The sequence below is a fragment of the Bubalus kerabau genome, chromosome 17 (genome assembly GCF_029407905.1).
Source record: "Bubalus kerabau isolate K-KA32 ecotype Philippines breed swamp buffalo chromosome 17, PCC_UOA_SB_1v2, whole genome shotgun sequence".
In the NCBI taxonomy this organism is placed as follows: domain Eukaryota; kingdom Metazoa; phylum Chordata; class Mammalia; order Artiodactyla; family Bovidae; genus Bubalus; species Bubalus kerabau.
Genome location: NC_073640.1, coordinates 58,252,927 through 58,269,828, shown reverse-complemented (window position 1 = coordinate 58,269,828; position 16,902 = coordinate 58,252,927). Strand labels below are relative to the sequence as shown.

The 16,902-nt window shown below is 48.2% G+C and overlaps 1 protein-coding gene across 1 annotated transcript; it reads left to right on the top strand.

Moving 5' to 3' along the window:
* Positions 1-3,881: 3,881 nt before the first annotated feature.
* On the top strand, positions 3,882-12,462 carry CABP5 (calcium binding protein 5). Its single transcript, XM_055553158.1, has 6 exons — positions 3,882-3,944; positions 5,980-6,010; positions 6,513-6,656; positions 7,593-7,702; positions 10,148-10,295; positions 12,437-12,462. Exons 1-6 carry the CDS (start codon positions 3,882-3,884, stop codon positions 12,460-12,462), a joined length of 522 nt encoding a protein of 173 aa, XP_055409133.1.
* The last annotated feature ends 4,440 nt before the right edge of the window (positions 12,463-16,902 follow it).

Below are 16,902 nucleotides of genomic sequence, written 5' to 3'. Positions count from 1 at the left end.
CCTTGCTGGGCTCTGGGGGTATGGCCTTAACAGGTCACATTTTGGTAGTGTAGCAGTGTGGCTGGCTCCCCTGCTGGCTTAACAGTAAAGAATCCACCTGCCAGTGCTGGAGAACTTGGGTTTGATCCCTGAATCGGGAAGGTCATCTGGAGAAGAAAATGGCAACCCACTCCAGTAGTCTTGCCTGGAGAATCCCCTGGACAGAGGAGCCTGGCGGGCTACAGTCCACAGGGTTGCAAAGTGTCGGACACGATGCAGCAACTGAGCCCACATGCACGTGCAACCGTGGGTGTGATGGCTGGAGCTGGGGCTGCCACCTTGTGATCATGAGGAACAAGCCAGGGGCGTCACAGAGAAAGTTGCCCTGACAACCCTTAACCAGTGAACCGAGGGCGGCGGCTGCCTAACTGGACTTCTTGTCATGGGGGTGGGGTGGGGATGGAAGAAAAAAAATAACTAAATTCCATTGTGATCACACCACTGTACAAATGGGGTTTGTTTCTTGTAGTTAAGAGTTCTACCTTAAAGCACTGGCAAATTAAGGTGCCTCTATATTTATCATGTTTAAGTAAAATACTAAGTGTTAAATATTGTATGTCTGGGGATCCCAGTGACCATCTCTGCGTGGAGTCCTGAGGTTCCCTTAGGCACAGAACAGGGTCTTTCTGAGGAAACTGGGACCAAGGACACTTCCCCCCCCCCCCCCACACACCCCTGCAGGGCCCCTGTAAACACACTCCTCAAGCACCCATGACTGCCCGTGTCCCTCTGCCAGGGCTGGGCAGGGATCTTCTCACTCACTAGTGACCCTCATGAAACCCCTGCTAGGGAGATGCTTTCATTATCCCCATTAAGCAGATGAGAACACTGAGGCACAGGATGTGAGTTATTTGCCCCAGGTCTACCATCGAGGGAGTGGAGGGCCAGGGTTTGGCCTGGGCAGTCTGCACTCAGCCCCCAACTGTAGTGCTTGGCAGCGAGCCCCATGTGCTGCTACTGGGTGGGGAACCTTATCTCACGGGCAGAGAAGGGACCTGGTAAGGTCTAGGGGTGAAAAGATCACGTTGGAGTACCTGGACCCTGAAGAGATGACCCTGGAGCTGAGGGGAGTGGTGGAGACCATGTTCTGATGACATCCAATTCCTCCTAAAAATCACTGGAACCCATCGGGAGAAGATGCTTAGAGCTGGGCTCTGGGGAGAGTCGGCGGGAGGGCAGTCAGGGAAGTTTGAAGGAAGAAAAACTCATCATAATCGCATATAAGTTGGAATGCTTCATTTTGATTTGCTACATTACTGATGATCTTCATTTTAACTATTTAAGAAAGTATCCCCCATTATAAAGTGACTCTCTTTTGAAATTAGTATTTTGTACGTGTATGTGTGGTAAGTCGCTTCAGTCACACCTGACTCTTTGCTACCTTAACGGACTGTAGCCCGCCAGACTTCTCTGTCCATGGGGATTCTCCAGGCAAGAATACTGGAGTGGGTCGCCATGCCCTCCTCCAGGGGATCTTCCCAACCCAGGGATCAAACCCACGTCTCTTTGTCTCCTGCATTGGCAGGCGGGTTCTTTACCACTAGCACCACCTGGGAAGCCCAGTATTTTGAGTGGAGGTGCTTTAAGCTATCTATGTGTTATCAAACTTTTGATACTTGTACAGACTCCTGGTTCCCTATTTATCTGATACAGTTTGTTATTATTTTGATTTTCAAATTGCCCATCAAATGGCCAGTGGAGCTTCTTCAAGCTTCTGTTGTTAGAGTCGTGTCCAACTCTTTTGAGACCCCATGGACTGTAGTCCACCAAGCTTGTCTGTCCATGGGATTCTCCAAGCAAGAATCCTGAGTAGATTGCCATTTCCGTCTCCAGTCGGGATCGAACCTGGGTCTCCTGAAGTGGCAGGCAGTTTCTTTACCACTGAGCCACCAGGGAAGCCCTTGTGTTCTTTTGGCACGCCCCCATAACTCTTTGAGCACATTCCTGCTTTACGGCACAAGAAGACATACATTTTAGGCTCATCTTATAATACTTGTCTTGCTCCAGACCCAAAATCAGCCATTGCTTCCAGGAGTCTTGGTTGCTATTTGGTGAAGAATGGTCAAGGTCTGGAAGCTAGAGGTGTTCGTTAATACTACGGTGTGTCCTCTTAGCTAGAGAATATATGTTCCCGAGTCCCTACACACACAGCCATGTCTGTGTTTACTTGTATGTGTGCGTGCGTGCATGCTGAGTTGCTTCAGTCGTATGCGACTCTGTGCGACCCCATCGACTGTAGCCCACCAGGCTCCTCTGTCTGTGGGGATTCTCCAGGCAAGATTACTGGAGTGAGTTGCAGTGCCCTCCTCCAGGGGGATCTTCCCAACCCAGGGATCGTAACTGAGTCTCTTAGATCTGCTTTGGAACGCAGGCACTTTTTGCCACTAGCGTGCCACCTGGGAAACCTGTTTATTTGTGTATCCCTCCCTATATATTGAAGTCCATGAGTGTATAACAGTGCCTCCAGTTCCAATCCAACACCACAGAGCTTGTTCTACCTTTTCCCCTTTCTGTATTAAAAACTCCTTTTTCCAGCAGCAAGAAGCCCGATTCCCATTAGCCTTAGTATAATCCCATGTGTAACCAATCTCCCTTCTCCTTTGCTATCTGCTCCCTTGTGGGGACACCTTTCTCGCCATGATCTGGCTTCAACACCCTAAACCACGCCACTTCCATGAGTGGATATCTTCACTCTGCTCACAGTGCAAACCCTTACCCTAGGTGATGTGATACCCGCGTGTAGATAAACCTTGTCACCCAGTTCATGCTCCGGTATCCCGTACCAGGCTGCTCTTCCATGGGTTCATCCTCACCTTCCCAGGGCCCAACACTCTGGGCCATGCAACCCTTATCGCCTCCAAACCCACCCAATTTTTTTTTTTTGTCTACACTACGTGACACTTGGGATCTTAGTTCGCCAACCAAGGATCGAAACTGTGCCCCCTGCAGTGGAAACCCAGAGTCTTAAATTCCCCCACCAGGGAAGTCTTGGCCTCTGACTACCCACGTCAGCGTGCGTGCCTACCTTGCCCCTCCTGCCCTGAAATGTTCAGGAAGAAAGGAAGGGAAGAGATGAGCAGAGGAAGGGCAAACACCACCCTCCTGGCTCACTGGAAAAGACCCTGGTGCTGGGGGCAGAAGGTGAAGAGGGCAACAGAGGATGAGATGATTGGATGGCATCACCGATTCAATGGATATGAACTTGGGCAAACTCTGGGAGACAGTGAGGGACAGGGAAGCCTGGCGTGCTGCAGTCCATGGGGGTCTCGAAGAGTCGGACACGACTTGGCAACTGAACCGGCCACTATACATGCCTATTCCCAAAGTCAGGTTGTCACGTGATGTTCTCATTCTGCTCATTTACTCACGTTCCTGGCTTACTCCAGAGCTCCTGGAAGCCAGGGGCTGTGTCCTCTCCATCTTCACTTGCATAGAGGCCAGCAGAGGCCAGGCTTAGGCCGATCACGCCCCATGCCTGCTGGAACATTGTATGAATGGATGCCCTCTGCTCTAATCCTCATTTTTGAAGCCATCCTTCCAATTCTATTCTGGGGATAAAAGGTCAGAGCCTGACACTGGCTCCCCCGCCCCAACCTCCAGTCTCCCTCAAGCCAGATGGGGAGGCAGGAACAGCTGTGATCCCTCCCCAACTTGAGAAGAGATTTCCCACCCAGCTGTCACAGCCCCTAGGGAGCCAGGGTGACCGGGGGAGAGGCAGGCAGAGTTGGCCGAGGACTGGCGGAGAAGCAAAGGAGGCTGAGCCACCAAAGGGGGACCTGAAGTTGGGGGTGGGGGCGGCGTCTTGAGATTGGAGCCTGATGAGTTCCACCTTGACACCGTCCATGCAGTTTCCCATGGGCCCTGCCTGCATCTTCCTAAGAAAAGGCATCGCGGAGAAACAGCGGGTGAGGCTGGGGGCAATGGGGAAGGACGGTGGGAAGGGCAAAGGGAGCTGGGATGCCGGGAAGAGAAGGGCTGTGACCGGTACAGTGGAAGAAGGGAGCGGAGGGTAGAGCATGAACTGAGAAGGTTAAAGAATCCCAGGGAGCATGGTGGGGACACGTGGGTCAGGGAAGGGAGGGTGAAATCAGAAGTCAGGACCAAAAGGTGGAAGATGAAAGAGGAGACAAAAGGGGAACTGGGGTGACGTCACTGTTGACCAACATCATTCTTTTCTATGGACACCCATGGTGATGCCAGTGACGATAGTGGTGGGGGGGATAACAGTAGCTGCGGTTTATCATTTTTTAATTTGTGCCGGGTCTTAGTTGTGGCATGTGGGATCTAGTTCCCTGACCAGGGATCAAATCTGGCCCCCATGCATTGACAGCACAGAGTCTTAGCCACTGGATCGCCAGGGAAGTCTGTACTTGCCACCTAAGCCGTTGCTGTGTGCCCAAACGTGCGCAAAGCGTTTTGCATTCTTGATATTATTTAATCCTCACAATCAATGACTCATGAGGTCCATAATACCTTCATTCCCATTTTATAGATGTGGAAGGTAAGGCTGTGAGTCATGAAGTAGGTTGCTTTAAGCTTTGACAATTAGTAAATGGCAGGGCCAGAACCGTTTGATTCCAATGGGCATGCTTTTCACTGTTAGTCTTTAAGACTAAGTGTGGTGTTGGAGAAGACTCTTGAGAGTCCCTTGGACTGCAAGGAGATCCACCCAGTCCATCCTAAAGGAGACCAGTCCTGGGTATTCATTGGAAGGACTGATGCTGAGGCTGAAACTCCAATACTTTGGCCACCTCATGTGAAGAGTTGACTCACTGGAAAAGACCCTGATGTTGGGAGGGATTGGGGGCAGGAGGAGAAGGGGACGACAGAGGATGAGATGGCTGGATGGCATCACTGACTCGATGGACATGAGTCTGAGTGAACTCTGGGAGTTGGTGATGGACAGGGAGGCCTGGTGTGCTGCGATTCATGGGGTCGCAAAGAGTCGGACACGACTGAGCGACTGAACTGAACCGAACTGGGGGGAAAGTGAAAGTGTTAGTCGCTCTGTCATGTCTGACTCTTTGCGACCCATGAACTGTAGCCCGCCAGGCTCCTCTGTCCATGGAATTCTCCAGACAGGAATACTGGAGTGGGTTGCCATTCTCTTCTCCAGGGGATCTTCCCGACCCAGGGATTGAACCTGGGTCTCCTGCATTGCGGGCAGATGACCTTCTGAGCTGCCAGGGAAGCCCCACCTGGAGGGGGGAAGGGGATACTAAAAAAGAGAAGGTGGGGAAAAGTCTCCAAGGGTAAAGGGAGGTATGGGGGGTGAAAGAGGCCAGGGGTTGATGGAATTTCCCTGGGGAGGTGCTATGTGCTCAAGCCTGACCCTTCAGGTATGTATGTCCTGGTGTGGCTAGTGGCAATATGAAAGGGTTTCAGAAATTGGTCATGCTGGCGGTGCTCATCCTGCCTAGGAGCCACTGAACACAAGCTCTTACACCAGGGGATTCTCACCCAGCCACTTATGAGCTGTGTGACCTCAGACAGGTTCCTTAACCTCTCTGTTCCTCAGCTTGCTCTTAAGATGGGAATGGTATTTGGCTCAACCTCACAGGGTGGTTCTGAAGTTTAAATGAAATGATTGTGGAAGCCCGGCACAGTTAGCACTCTGAATATGTTAACTGATTCTAAGTCTGACTTCTCATCTGGAGGAGGAGATTGAATTCCATGGCCTCCAGGATCTGTTTTGGCACAATGGGATGGATGTCCACTGGGGAAAGGCAGGAGAAGAAAGACCAAGGTTCAAGGATGGAAGAGAGGAAATAGCCAGGGAAGGGGAGTCAGGAGGTGGGAGAAAGAAGGTGAGAAGGGTGGAGGGGAGGGAGAAGGGGAAAGAACCAGGAAAGGATGAGGATGAGACGTGTTTGGAGAAGTGAATGTGGATCTCTGATTCTCTTTCCAAATCCTGCCCCCACCCCCCTCATTCCCTTCTAGGAAAGACCACTGGGACCAGATGAGATTGAAGGTAACACTTTCTCCCCCAGACATCCCCGTATCACCATCCACCCATTCACCTGCCCTCTGTTCCTTTGTACATTTCGGTATAAATCCCTTGACGCAAAAATTGTACATCACTCTCTCTTCCCACTCAACTATGATTTTGTGGCAGTTCAAGTGCTTCCCAAAGTGTTCAGAAGCCATCCTGACCCTCAAGTGTCTCGGAGACCCATGAATGATGCCTGAGTTTTAAGGATGAGTCCAAAATTGTTCATTTCTTTTTTCTTGGTGGTTTTGATTTCTCATTACTTTACCCAACAATGTGAAGGACTTCAGTGCCATCATTTAGTGGTCTCGGGAATTATTCCTCTTGCTAACACACTTCCTATATCTCTCCTTTTGGACATTTTTACAATATATTCTTTTTTGAGGAGTCTTGAGTTGGTGTCTCATTGACAGTTTCAAGGGATGCTCCTTTCCTCCAGTGACTGTTTCAAGTTGCCCCAAAGTTCTTGTCTCTTAACTTTCAGAGCTCCGGGAAGCATTTCTTGAGTTTGACAAGGACCGAGATGGGTTCATCTCTTGTAAGGATTTGGGGAATCTCATGAGGACAATGGGTTACATGCCCACGGAGATGGAACTGATTGAACTGGGCCAGCAGATCCGGATGAACTGTGAGGCTTGGGGGTGGGAGGAACGACCAGGCTTTGGGGGAAGGTTAAGAGTGAAGTTAGGAAGGGTATGGAGGTTGAGGGTAGAGTTGGAGATGGGGAGGAGGGAAGCAGGGCTAGACGTCTGGAAGAAAACAGCCCCGACTGTACCTAGGGAGGCAGCATTTGAAGTGGCTAAAAGGGTGATTTTTAAGATAGATTTGGGTTCAAGTCTCAGTTCTGTTGTTTACTAGTTGCAGTCATTATGAGAAGCGGAGTTAGCCCCCAATCTTGAATCTCAGTTTCCCCATCCACGCAGTGAAGATGTTATCACTCCTTACCTAGGGAGACTGTAGAAAGGAAGGGATAAATATGTTAATACAGGTAAAGGCTTAGGCTCCAGTAAATGCTTATTAAATATAGGTCATTGCTATCTCCACTAAGATTCATCAGTGGAGTGCAGGATTGGACCTGTATTTGATCCCGAAAACACACTTGGAGTTGGAGCCTAATGTTGCTGAGTAATGTAACAAAAAAGATGGGTCTTTAGATGGAGACCAGAGTTGATTTTGTGATTGACAAGATTGCTCCTGGGTTTGCATCTGAGCATGTTGCTGAGTAAACAAGACCGAATTCAAGGAGATTCGCCTCTGGAAGGGATTTGGTGCTCATTTAATTCATATTCTCTCTTCTCCAGATCTGCAGATGAGGGAGCCTAGATCTGAACCAATCAAGAGATTTTTCCTAAGGTCGCATCAATAGTTAGTTACTTCTACTGTACGGCCCACTCCTGTTCAGATGAGAAGATCAAGAGGGCTTGAACTGGCTGAAAGAGGGAGCTCTTAGAAGGCAGAGAGATTGGAGCAGATCTGTTTCTTGAGCAGAGTTGAAGGGCATAGTGAGGGAATGGAAGGTTCGGGGCGTGTGAAGTCTCACCAGACCTGCCTCTTCTGTTCCCAGTGGGTGGCCGTGTAGATTTTGACGACTTTGTGGAGCTGATGACCCCCAAATTGCTTGCAGAAACGGCTGGGATGATTGGTGTCCAGGAGATGCGAGACGCCTTCAAGGAAGTGAGTTTCCTAATGTTGGAGGTGGTGGAAGGAGACCTCAGGGGTCTATGATTAGTTATTAATGGGAGACAAAAGCCTAGTGGCTCAGCAATAAAGAACCCACCTGCCCATGAGTGAGACTTGCGATATGTCCATATGCATATATATAATTGTATTTAATTTTGGTTAATTTCTATTAAGTTCATTTCTGTAGTCAATGGAATATAATTTCAGTTTATTTAAATCTGAAAATGAATACTCAAAGCAATTATTGGAAAACTTTGATTTGGAACAACTGGGTGTGCCAATCTACCTTCTCAACTATGAATTTTACCAAACTTAAACACAAATCAGGTATCTCTTGCAACATTTGGTGTCTGAATTGAGGTGTGCGCTGAGTGTGAAATACACGCTGGGTTAAGGTTTAGTGTTTTAGCTTAAGCGTCCTCGGGGGCTGGGTATGTTAACTAGCCATGCTAAGGACATAGAATTCAGTATGGTATTATACTAAGTCTTATGAAATACAGCACTGAAAGAATATAACAGCTTTTCAGCAGCTATGAAGCTGGGGAGATTCCAAATGGGAGAAAAATGTCTGATTTCATTGTCCTCCCAGCCTTCTCTGAAGCCCATCTATAAAATGGTTTAATCCCAGAAAAAAAAAAAACCAAGAATGTAAAATAGCTAATTAATAAATTTAAAAAGATGTTTTATTTATTTACTTGGCCATTCTGTGGGGCAAGTGGGATCTTAGTTCCCAGCCAGGGCTCAAAGCCAGGCCCCCCGCGGTAGGCGCTCAGTGTCTTAACCACTGGACCACCAGGGAAGGCCCTGTTAATACTTTTAAAATTGATTACATGCTGAAATGATATTTTAAAGTAAAATCAATTATAAAAAATTCCACTTGTTTCCTTAAAATGTGTGTGGTGGGGGGATGGCTGCTGGAAGAATTTGAAATTACCCGCGAGGTTCCCGTATTTCTTCTGGACAGTGTACTGCTCTAGGGGAAATCGGATCTCAGGATTAGGAAGCAGCAGGTAGGGATGCTGGAAGGCAGGAGGGTGTGTCTGAGGAAGAGCAAGAAGCCTGTCCTATTTGGAGAGGCAGGAGCCGGAGAGAGAGGAGGATGAGATAAAGTCTCAGAGGTGCTGAAGGCAGGTCCCCATCCCATAGGAGGTGCCCGTTGTGCAGTGGTGGCAGGATTTTCTTCTGGGTGGGATAGGAAGCCACTGGAGGACTTTAAGCTAGGGAGGGACTAGACCAGTTGGTATTTCTTGTTTTTAATCATTTTTATTATTTTATTATTTTTTTGCCACATCACGTGGCACCTGGGCCTGACCGGGGATCGAACCCACGCCCCCTGCAGTGGAAGAGTGGAGTCCTAACCACAGGATTACCAGGGAAGTCCCTGACTGGTGTTTTAAATTAACTCGAATGTCAAATTCTGATGGGAAGACAACAGCGGCAGCTGGAACCAGAGAGGAGGCTGTCAGCCATGGTCCAGGCAGGAGAGCGTTGTGGTTTGAACCCTGTTAGCATCGGTGTAGCCGGAGGACAGTTGGCTTCCAGACATGTTTGGACATAGGACTGACATTCTAAGACTTTCTAGTAGGTTAAAGGTGTGCAGGGACTTCGCTGGTGGTCCGGTGGTCATTACTCTGCGCTTCCACCGCAGGTGGCGCAGGTTCGATCTCTGGTCGGGGAACCCAAGTCCTGCAGGCAGGGCGATATAGCCAAAATTTTTTTTTTTTAAAGGTGTGCAGCGTCCAAAGGGGTAAGCATGGAGCAGAGAACAAGAGTCCTTGAACCTGCCTTTAAGGAGCTGACATTTAGCAGATGATGTACCAAACCTTTTAACTGAGTGTTTTTTTGGCCACACGTTGAGGGATCTTAGTTTTTCCAGCAGGGATTGAGCCCCAAGCACCAAGTCCTAACCCCTGGAACCACCAGGAAATGCCTCTCTCTCTCTCTTTTTAAAAATTTTTATTGCAGTTATCATTGATTTACAGTGTTGTGTTAGTTTCTGTAAACAGTCAGGTCATTCAGTTAGAGTGTGTTTGTTGCTCAGTGAGTCTGACTCTGCGACCCCACGGACTGTAGCCCGCCAGGCTCCTCTGTCCATGGGATTTCCCAGACAAGAATACTGAAGTGGGTAGCCATGCCCTTCTCCAGGGGATCTTCCCGCCCCAGGGATCGAACCCGGGTCTCCTGAACCTCAGGTGCATTCTTTACCATCTGAGTCACCTTATACAAATATATATATATATATTCTTTTTAAAAACATTCTCTTCCATTATAGGTTATTACAAGATAGTGAGTGAGTTCCTTGGGCTGTAGAGTGGGTCCTTGCTGTTTATCTTTAGCTGAGTTCTTGACTCACAGGAAGTGATCAGTAAACACTGTATTATTATTGTGGTTGTTAATGTTAATACCATGGTTAATACTGTTCCCTGTGCTCCGCTTCAGTTTGATGCCAACGGAGACGGGGAGATCACGCTGGGGGAGCTGCAGCAGGCCATGCAGAGGCTCCTGGGAGACAAGCTCACGTCCCAGGAGATCTCCGAGGTGGTCCAGGAAGCCGACATTAATGGAGATGGCACCGTCGACTTTGAAGGTGACGCTGTGTGGGGACAGACAACCCTACCTCCCTGGGGTGATTTTTTTTCCAAGTTGGCCATTCCTTCTCATTCTCCCTCAGTTTGAAGTTGGAGGAGGCAGGGTTAGATTTGGGAACTGTTTGTTGCCTCACTTTCTGCCCATGTCATTTCCAAAAGCTCATGCCTCTCACCTCTCCTTGATTAATATCTGCACTTGGCCACTCCTTGGAACAGCCTGTCCAGAAGCTGATTCTGACTCCACCTTTCCCATCCCTTCCTTGTTTCCTGGGCACCTTTGTTATAGGAACAGAAACTCCCATCCAAAGGAGGGTGGACTAGTTAGTTGCTGGGACGCTGGGTCAGATTCATGGGGTTCAAGCTCAGGATCATCTTTTACTAATGATGTGGTCTTATCCCAGTCACTTTCTCTCCTTCAGTGTCAGATTTCACATCTGCAAAATGGGGGTAAGGATGACACCTTTCTCCCAAAGTTTTATCGAAAAGCTAAAAGAAATCGTGCACTACAGACTCCTCTGCTTGTGTGCTGTCTGGAGCAGCCTTCATCTTTTCATTGGTTAAGCCTCAGTTATACCCCTGGATGGTGCCCCCCTCCCCATCTTTCTTGCCAGGCTCGGCATCCCCGAGCTCCCATAACACCCACGGCCGCCTCTGCGGTGATGCTGACACGTGACATCATGATAACTTCCAATCATTGATTACCTGTTTCCTTCTGAGGCCACAGACGAAATGGTTCATCATTATACCCCCAGTTCCTGGCACAGAGTTCAACATGTGCATTGAGTGATTGGGCTTTCCAGGTGGCCCTAGTGGTAAAGAACCCGCCTGCCAATGCAGGAGACGCGGGAGACGCAGGTTCTATCCCTGCGTCAGGAAGACTCCTGGAGGAGGAAATGGCAACCCGCTCCAGTATTCTGGCCTGGAAAATTCTTGCCAGAGGAGCCTGCTGGGTACAGTCCATGGGGTCGCGAAAGAGCCAGACACGACTGAGTGACTGAGGACACACACATTGAGTGATTGAATAAATAAGAAAGATTGGAGGCTTGAGAGGAAGGGATGGGGGTCATTTCTGTGGGAGATGCAAGTAGGGCATGCCAGGGTCTCATTGTGACATTCTCTGGTGCAAAAATTTCAGCATCTGACTGCTGTCTATAAGGCAAAAGTCTAAAATTCTTAGTTTGCTATTCAAGTGCATCCGTGATGCCCCATAGTAGACATCAATGAAAAATCTGGAAGAGGTAGAATTTTTGAGGAACTAGACCCTCGGGTCAACTACAGGCAAGAGAAGGACAGATGAGCCTTGAGACCTGGGTGGGACCAATAAGCTCCCCTGACACTGAGGCGCAGCAACGTCAGGTACAACCTGGGTCCCTTCCAGGGTTCTCCACTCGCCATCTACACGATCTCAGGCACACTGGCCAACCTCACCAGCCTCAGCTTGCTTATCTGTAAAATGGTATTTAACTCTCCCAGATTGGTTGAAAAGATGAAATCAGAGACTCACAATGACTAATTATTGAACTCTGACTGTGTCTTCTAAGCATTATAGTGTTAAACCATCTGAAAGATCTTATAAGGTAAATAGCAGAAATCAAGGTGTAGAGAGATCAAGTCGTTCATTTCCCAAAGATCTTGTGGTTTCTGACATGTAGTAAGGGCTGAAAAAATTAATGACATCTGCTCTTACAAACAGGTGCCTCACTTGGTCGGGGAGGGAAAAATTAGGAGCTTGGGATTAATCACACACTAATATATATAATATATATGAAAGATAAATAATAAGGACCTACTGTAGAGCACAGTGAACTCTACTCAGTATTCTGGAATAACCTGTATGGGTAAAGAATATGAAAAAGAATGAATATATCTATGTGTGTAGTTGAATCACTTTGCTGTACACCTGAAATTAACATTGTAAATCAGCTGTGTGTGTGCTTGCTAAGTCGCTTCACTCGTGTCTGACTCTTTGTGACCCCATGGACTGGAGCCCACCAGGCTCCCCTGCCCATGGGGATTCTCCAGGCACAAATACTGGAGACGGTTGCCATGACCTTCTCCATAAATCAACTATTCTTCAACAATTAAAAAAAAAAACCACACAAATACCTATTCTGCCTCACCATAAATTTTGTTTCTGCAGAGTTTGTGAAGATGATGTCTCGTTGAGGAGGTCCTGGGATCCCCAGCCTCTCTCCACCCGCTCAACCTGGATCAAGTCGTGGTGGAGGGGAGGACCACGTGCCCCACGGGCCCTCCAGAGAGAGAGGGTGGGCGGGTGGGTGGAGACTGGTATTGCGGCGGTGTGGATTGAGGGTAGCCTAGAAATGATAGCTTTGGCCAGATGGGGTGGTGTTACATCCCTGGAACTAGATTAAGGAGGAAGAGGTCTGTGTGAACAGTACTGGGGTCTCCTTGCCACTCCCCCAAATCCCAAAGAAAGACTAATGACATCTTTCAGCTCGTAATCCTAAATCCTTCCAACCTGGCAGGGTCTCTTCCCCCACTTCCTCTGGGTGAAAATAGTCTTTTCTCCTGTTTGATTCAGAAAGTTCAACACAGCGTCTACCTTTCCCCCTTCTTACTTCAGCTGCCTTGAATCCCCTCAGTTTCTTCCTCTTGGTTGAAGAAGGCATGTCCATCATGAGGCTAGAAACAGGGTTCTTAATGAGACTGGGTTTGGAAAGGGTTAATTAAAGAGGCATCCACGTGAACCTATCCCCCCCAACCCCCACCCAACTTGATTTCCTGGAAGCACAGTATCTTTTCATCTCTCTAGCCCCCAACTTCCTTCTCCTTGTGTCAGATACTCTGGTCACCGAATTAAATCACAAATCTGGATTATCAAGGTTTAGAGCAAGCTGATCCCCCAGGGGATTAGCTCCCCTCGAAACGACATCATGCAAAGAGAGAGAGGATGGACACCTCCAAATCCTGGGCTCAGCTGGGTCACCACAAAGCCATTCCTGGAAGCCCCCTGCCTCTGCATCAGTCTGCTCTGGGCCATACAGAGATAGTCCCTCTGTTAGACTGGAAGTCAGTTCTTTCCCTCATCCCCTGACCCTGATCTGCATTAGAAATTGGAAAGATATATTCCTCCTCACCTCTGTCTTCAGTAACCTCAAGGTCCTCTAAATAAAGAGTTCATTTGAAACCTTCTTTCAATTATTTGTTCTTAATTAATTGGCTGAGCCAGGTCTTAGTTGAGGCACGAAAGATCTTTAGTTGCAGCATGTGGGATCTGGTTTCCTGACTGGGGATCGAACCTGGGTCCCCTGCACTGGGAGCGTGGAGTCCTAGCCTCTGGGTGTGTGCTCAGTCACTTCAGTCGCGTCCAGTTCTTTGTGACCCAATGAACTGTAGCCCGCCAGGCTCCTCTGTCCATGGGATTTTACAGGTGAGAATACTGGAGTGGGTTGCATTTCCTTCTCCAGGGTATCTTCCCAACTGAGGGTTCGAACAGGAGTCTCCTGCGTCTCCTGCACTGGGAGACAGATTTCTTTTACCACTGAGCCACCTGGGATGCCCCCTTATCCACCCGGGAAGTCTCTCTTTTTCACCTTTAAAATCCTAAGTATAGACCTGGAGAATGGCTCGCCTAGTTCAATAGCCTCCTTCTAGAAAATTTTAATTTAAATTTTAAAAAATGGAATCAGAATAATGTTCCCTAACTTTGCTGCAGCCATGCTGTTTTGCCATTCTTCACCTTCCCAAGACTATTTTATGTTTTTTCTTTTCTTTTCTTCATTCCTTCCTTTCCTTTTCTTCCTTTCCTTCTTTCCCCCTTCCACCTTTAATTTATTCAGCAGCAACGTCTGATGTGCCTGCTATGTGCCAGACATTTTTCCAAGCCTGAGGAAAAATGAGGCTATAGCAGTGAATAAAATAGCCCGAAGCTCTAGAAGCTTCCATTATAATGTGAGGAGATAAACATAGAACAAAATAAATGAGTAAATATAATCTTATCTAGAATGTTAGAAAGTGATGAGATGTGGGAGCAAAAGGAGCAGAAATGGGTTGAAGGATGAGAGGTTCTGGAGGTGGGGAAGGGGTACATTCTATGTAGGCACATCAAGGAGTTTATGGAGCCCTGGGGGCATGTCTGGGAAAGGGTAATTCAGACATGAAAGAGTGCAAATGCAAAGGCCCTGAGGCAGGAATTGCACCTGGAGTTCTGGAGGAATTGCAAGGAGACCAGGGTGGCTGCAGAGGGGTAGATGGTTTGGGCTCTGAGTGGATCAGGAGTCAACTCCTGCAAGTATGCATTCTTAGAGGCTATTTTGAAGACCTTGGAGGGTACAGAGCAGAGAAGTGACATTGTCCATATCGCATTTAACAGGTGACTTCAACCTCCTGTCTTACCCATCACATCCCATCTCTACACTCATCGATTCACCCATCCAATCATTCCTGCACCTTCTCAAACATAATACTTGCTGAGTCCCTGATATGTGCCTGGCACTGTTCCAAGTGATGGGCATAGAGCAAGGATAAGTTACTTGACCTCAGGAAGCTTGTAGTCTAGAGCCCCACAAGCCAATAGGATCTCCCAGTGATGATGGAAATACTCTAGAGCTGCTGCGCCATCCAATACAGTAACCACCAGCTATGTGTCGATATTGAGTATTAGATGTGGTGAGGCTGAGAAGCTGGGAGTGATTTTATTTTTATTTCAGTAAGCTAATAACATTTTCATGATACATTATTGATTTTATGAATTACTTGTTAAATTTAAATAGCCCCATGTGGCTGGCTAAGTTGCTTCAGTCAAGTCTGACTCTTCACAACTCTACGGATGGTAGCCCGCCAGGCTCCTCCATCCATGGGATTCTAATGGAAAGAATACAGGAGTGGGTAGCCTATCCCTTCTCCAGGGGATCTTGCTGACCCAGGAATTGAACCGGGGTCTCCTGCATTGCAGGTGGATTCTTTACCAACTGAGCTTCCAGGGAAGCCCCAATGGACAGTCCATGTTCGCGCTATAAGCCTGGGATTATTCTAGGTCCTGGAGATAGTTTAAAGTCTTTACTTTCTTGGAGCTTACAGTCTGATGTGAGGGAAGAAGACAAAAATGATCATTTAAGAGAAGTTCAGACTGGGATGAGTACTTTGAAGAAGTGGCTTGGGTATACCAAGAGAATTGGAGGGAAGGCACAAGGGTGGCTTAATTTACTGAAAAGGTCAGAAAGGGCACTTAGAGACGAGCTGTCTCCAGTTGGGTTCCCAGGGTTTCTTCCTTGTCTGAGAGTGGAGGAGAGCATGAAAGAGGTTTATCAAGCTGTATCCTTGGGATGGATACTTGGGAAGGAACTAGGATTGAGCAGAGGGAGAAGCTGAACAATGGTGCAAGCTCAACAATCTCAGCGGAGTCCACAGGCGCTCTTGACCCAGTTCTTCCGAGTTGTCTCACTTGGGTTGAAACAGCTGGGTCTTTAAATCTGCCCATGGTCAATTCTTGCATATGGACTGTCCTGGGGAGGGCGTGAGCTCGGGCAAGGGAGGTCTCTCTGAAGCTGGGGACATCCCTGATTCTGGTTTGAGGGCTGAAGGCTGCCTGCAGGCAGCACTCCCCAGAGGTGGGCGGCAAGTCTTCTGTAGATCTGGTGACACACATCCCTCTCCATCATGGGACATTTCAGCAGAGACTGAACAAGGTGAGGAGCAGAGCGGCAGAAGCTCAAGAGGGGAGGAGAACTGCAGCACCAGCAAGACAGAGGCTGGAGCGAGCTTGATGAGTTCAAGGAACAGAGTAGCAGTTTGAGTGTAGTGAGTGAGGAGGTGGGGGGGCAGAGGTAGAAAATGAGATGCGGGAAAACGCTAAACAAGGGACAGAGATGTGGGATCTGGGAACAGGCCGGTTACGCTTACTAGGGTGTTTTTATATGATTGACTGAAGATCTAGTAGAACTCTTCCTGCTCGGAGTCCGGATCTGTGCTCTGGCTGTTAAACTAAAGTGAAAAAGACCGTCTCTCACATCAATGCGAAGTCATGTGAATGTAACGATCAGACTGGTAGTGAATGAGGCTGAATGGCTGAAATCTATTCCTAACGTCTGGCTGTGGTGAGGGGCAATGGTCGTAGTTGCTCAGAGGGTTTTTCTGTTTTGCTTTTAAATATTTATTTTTGACAGCGACAGGTCTTCGTTGCTGTGTGTGGCCTGTCTCTAGTTGTGGTAAGCGGGGGCTACTCTTCATTGCAGTGCATGGGCTTCTCACTGCGGAGGCTTCTCTTGTTGCAGAGCACGGGCTCTGGAGCTCAGGCTTCAGTAGTTATGGCAAAGGGGTTTAGTTGTTCTGGGGCATCTGGGGTCTTCCTGGACCAGGGATCCAACCCGAGTCCCCTGCATTGGCAGGTAGATTCTTATCCACTGCACCACTGATGAAGTCCACTGAGAGGGATTTTATGAAGGAGGAGGAGGACAGGGAGGGAGAAGAGGAGAAGGAGAGGGAAGAGGAGAAGGAAGGAGAGAATGGAGAGGAAGAGAAGAACACCAACACGAGGTTGCATCTGGGCTCACAGGAAACAGATTCTGCAATCGAATAAGGGCACCGTAAGGGAATAGTTGAGGCCATCTTGCAATGAATTTTCTACCCTCCATTGAGGTACTA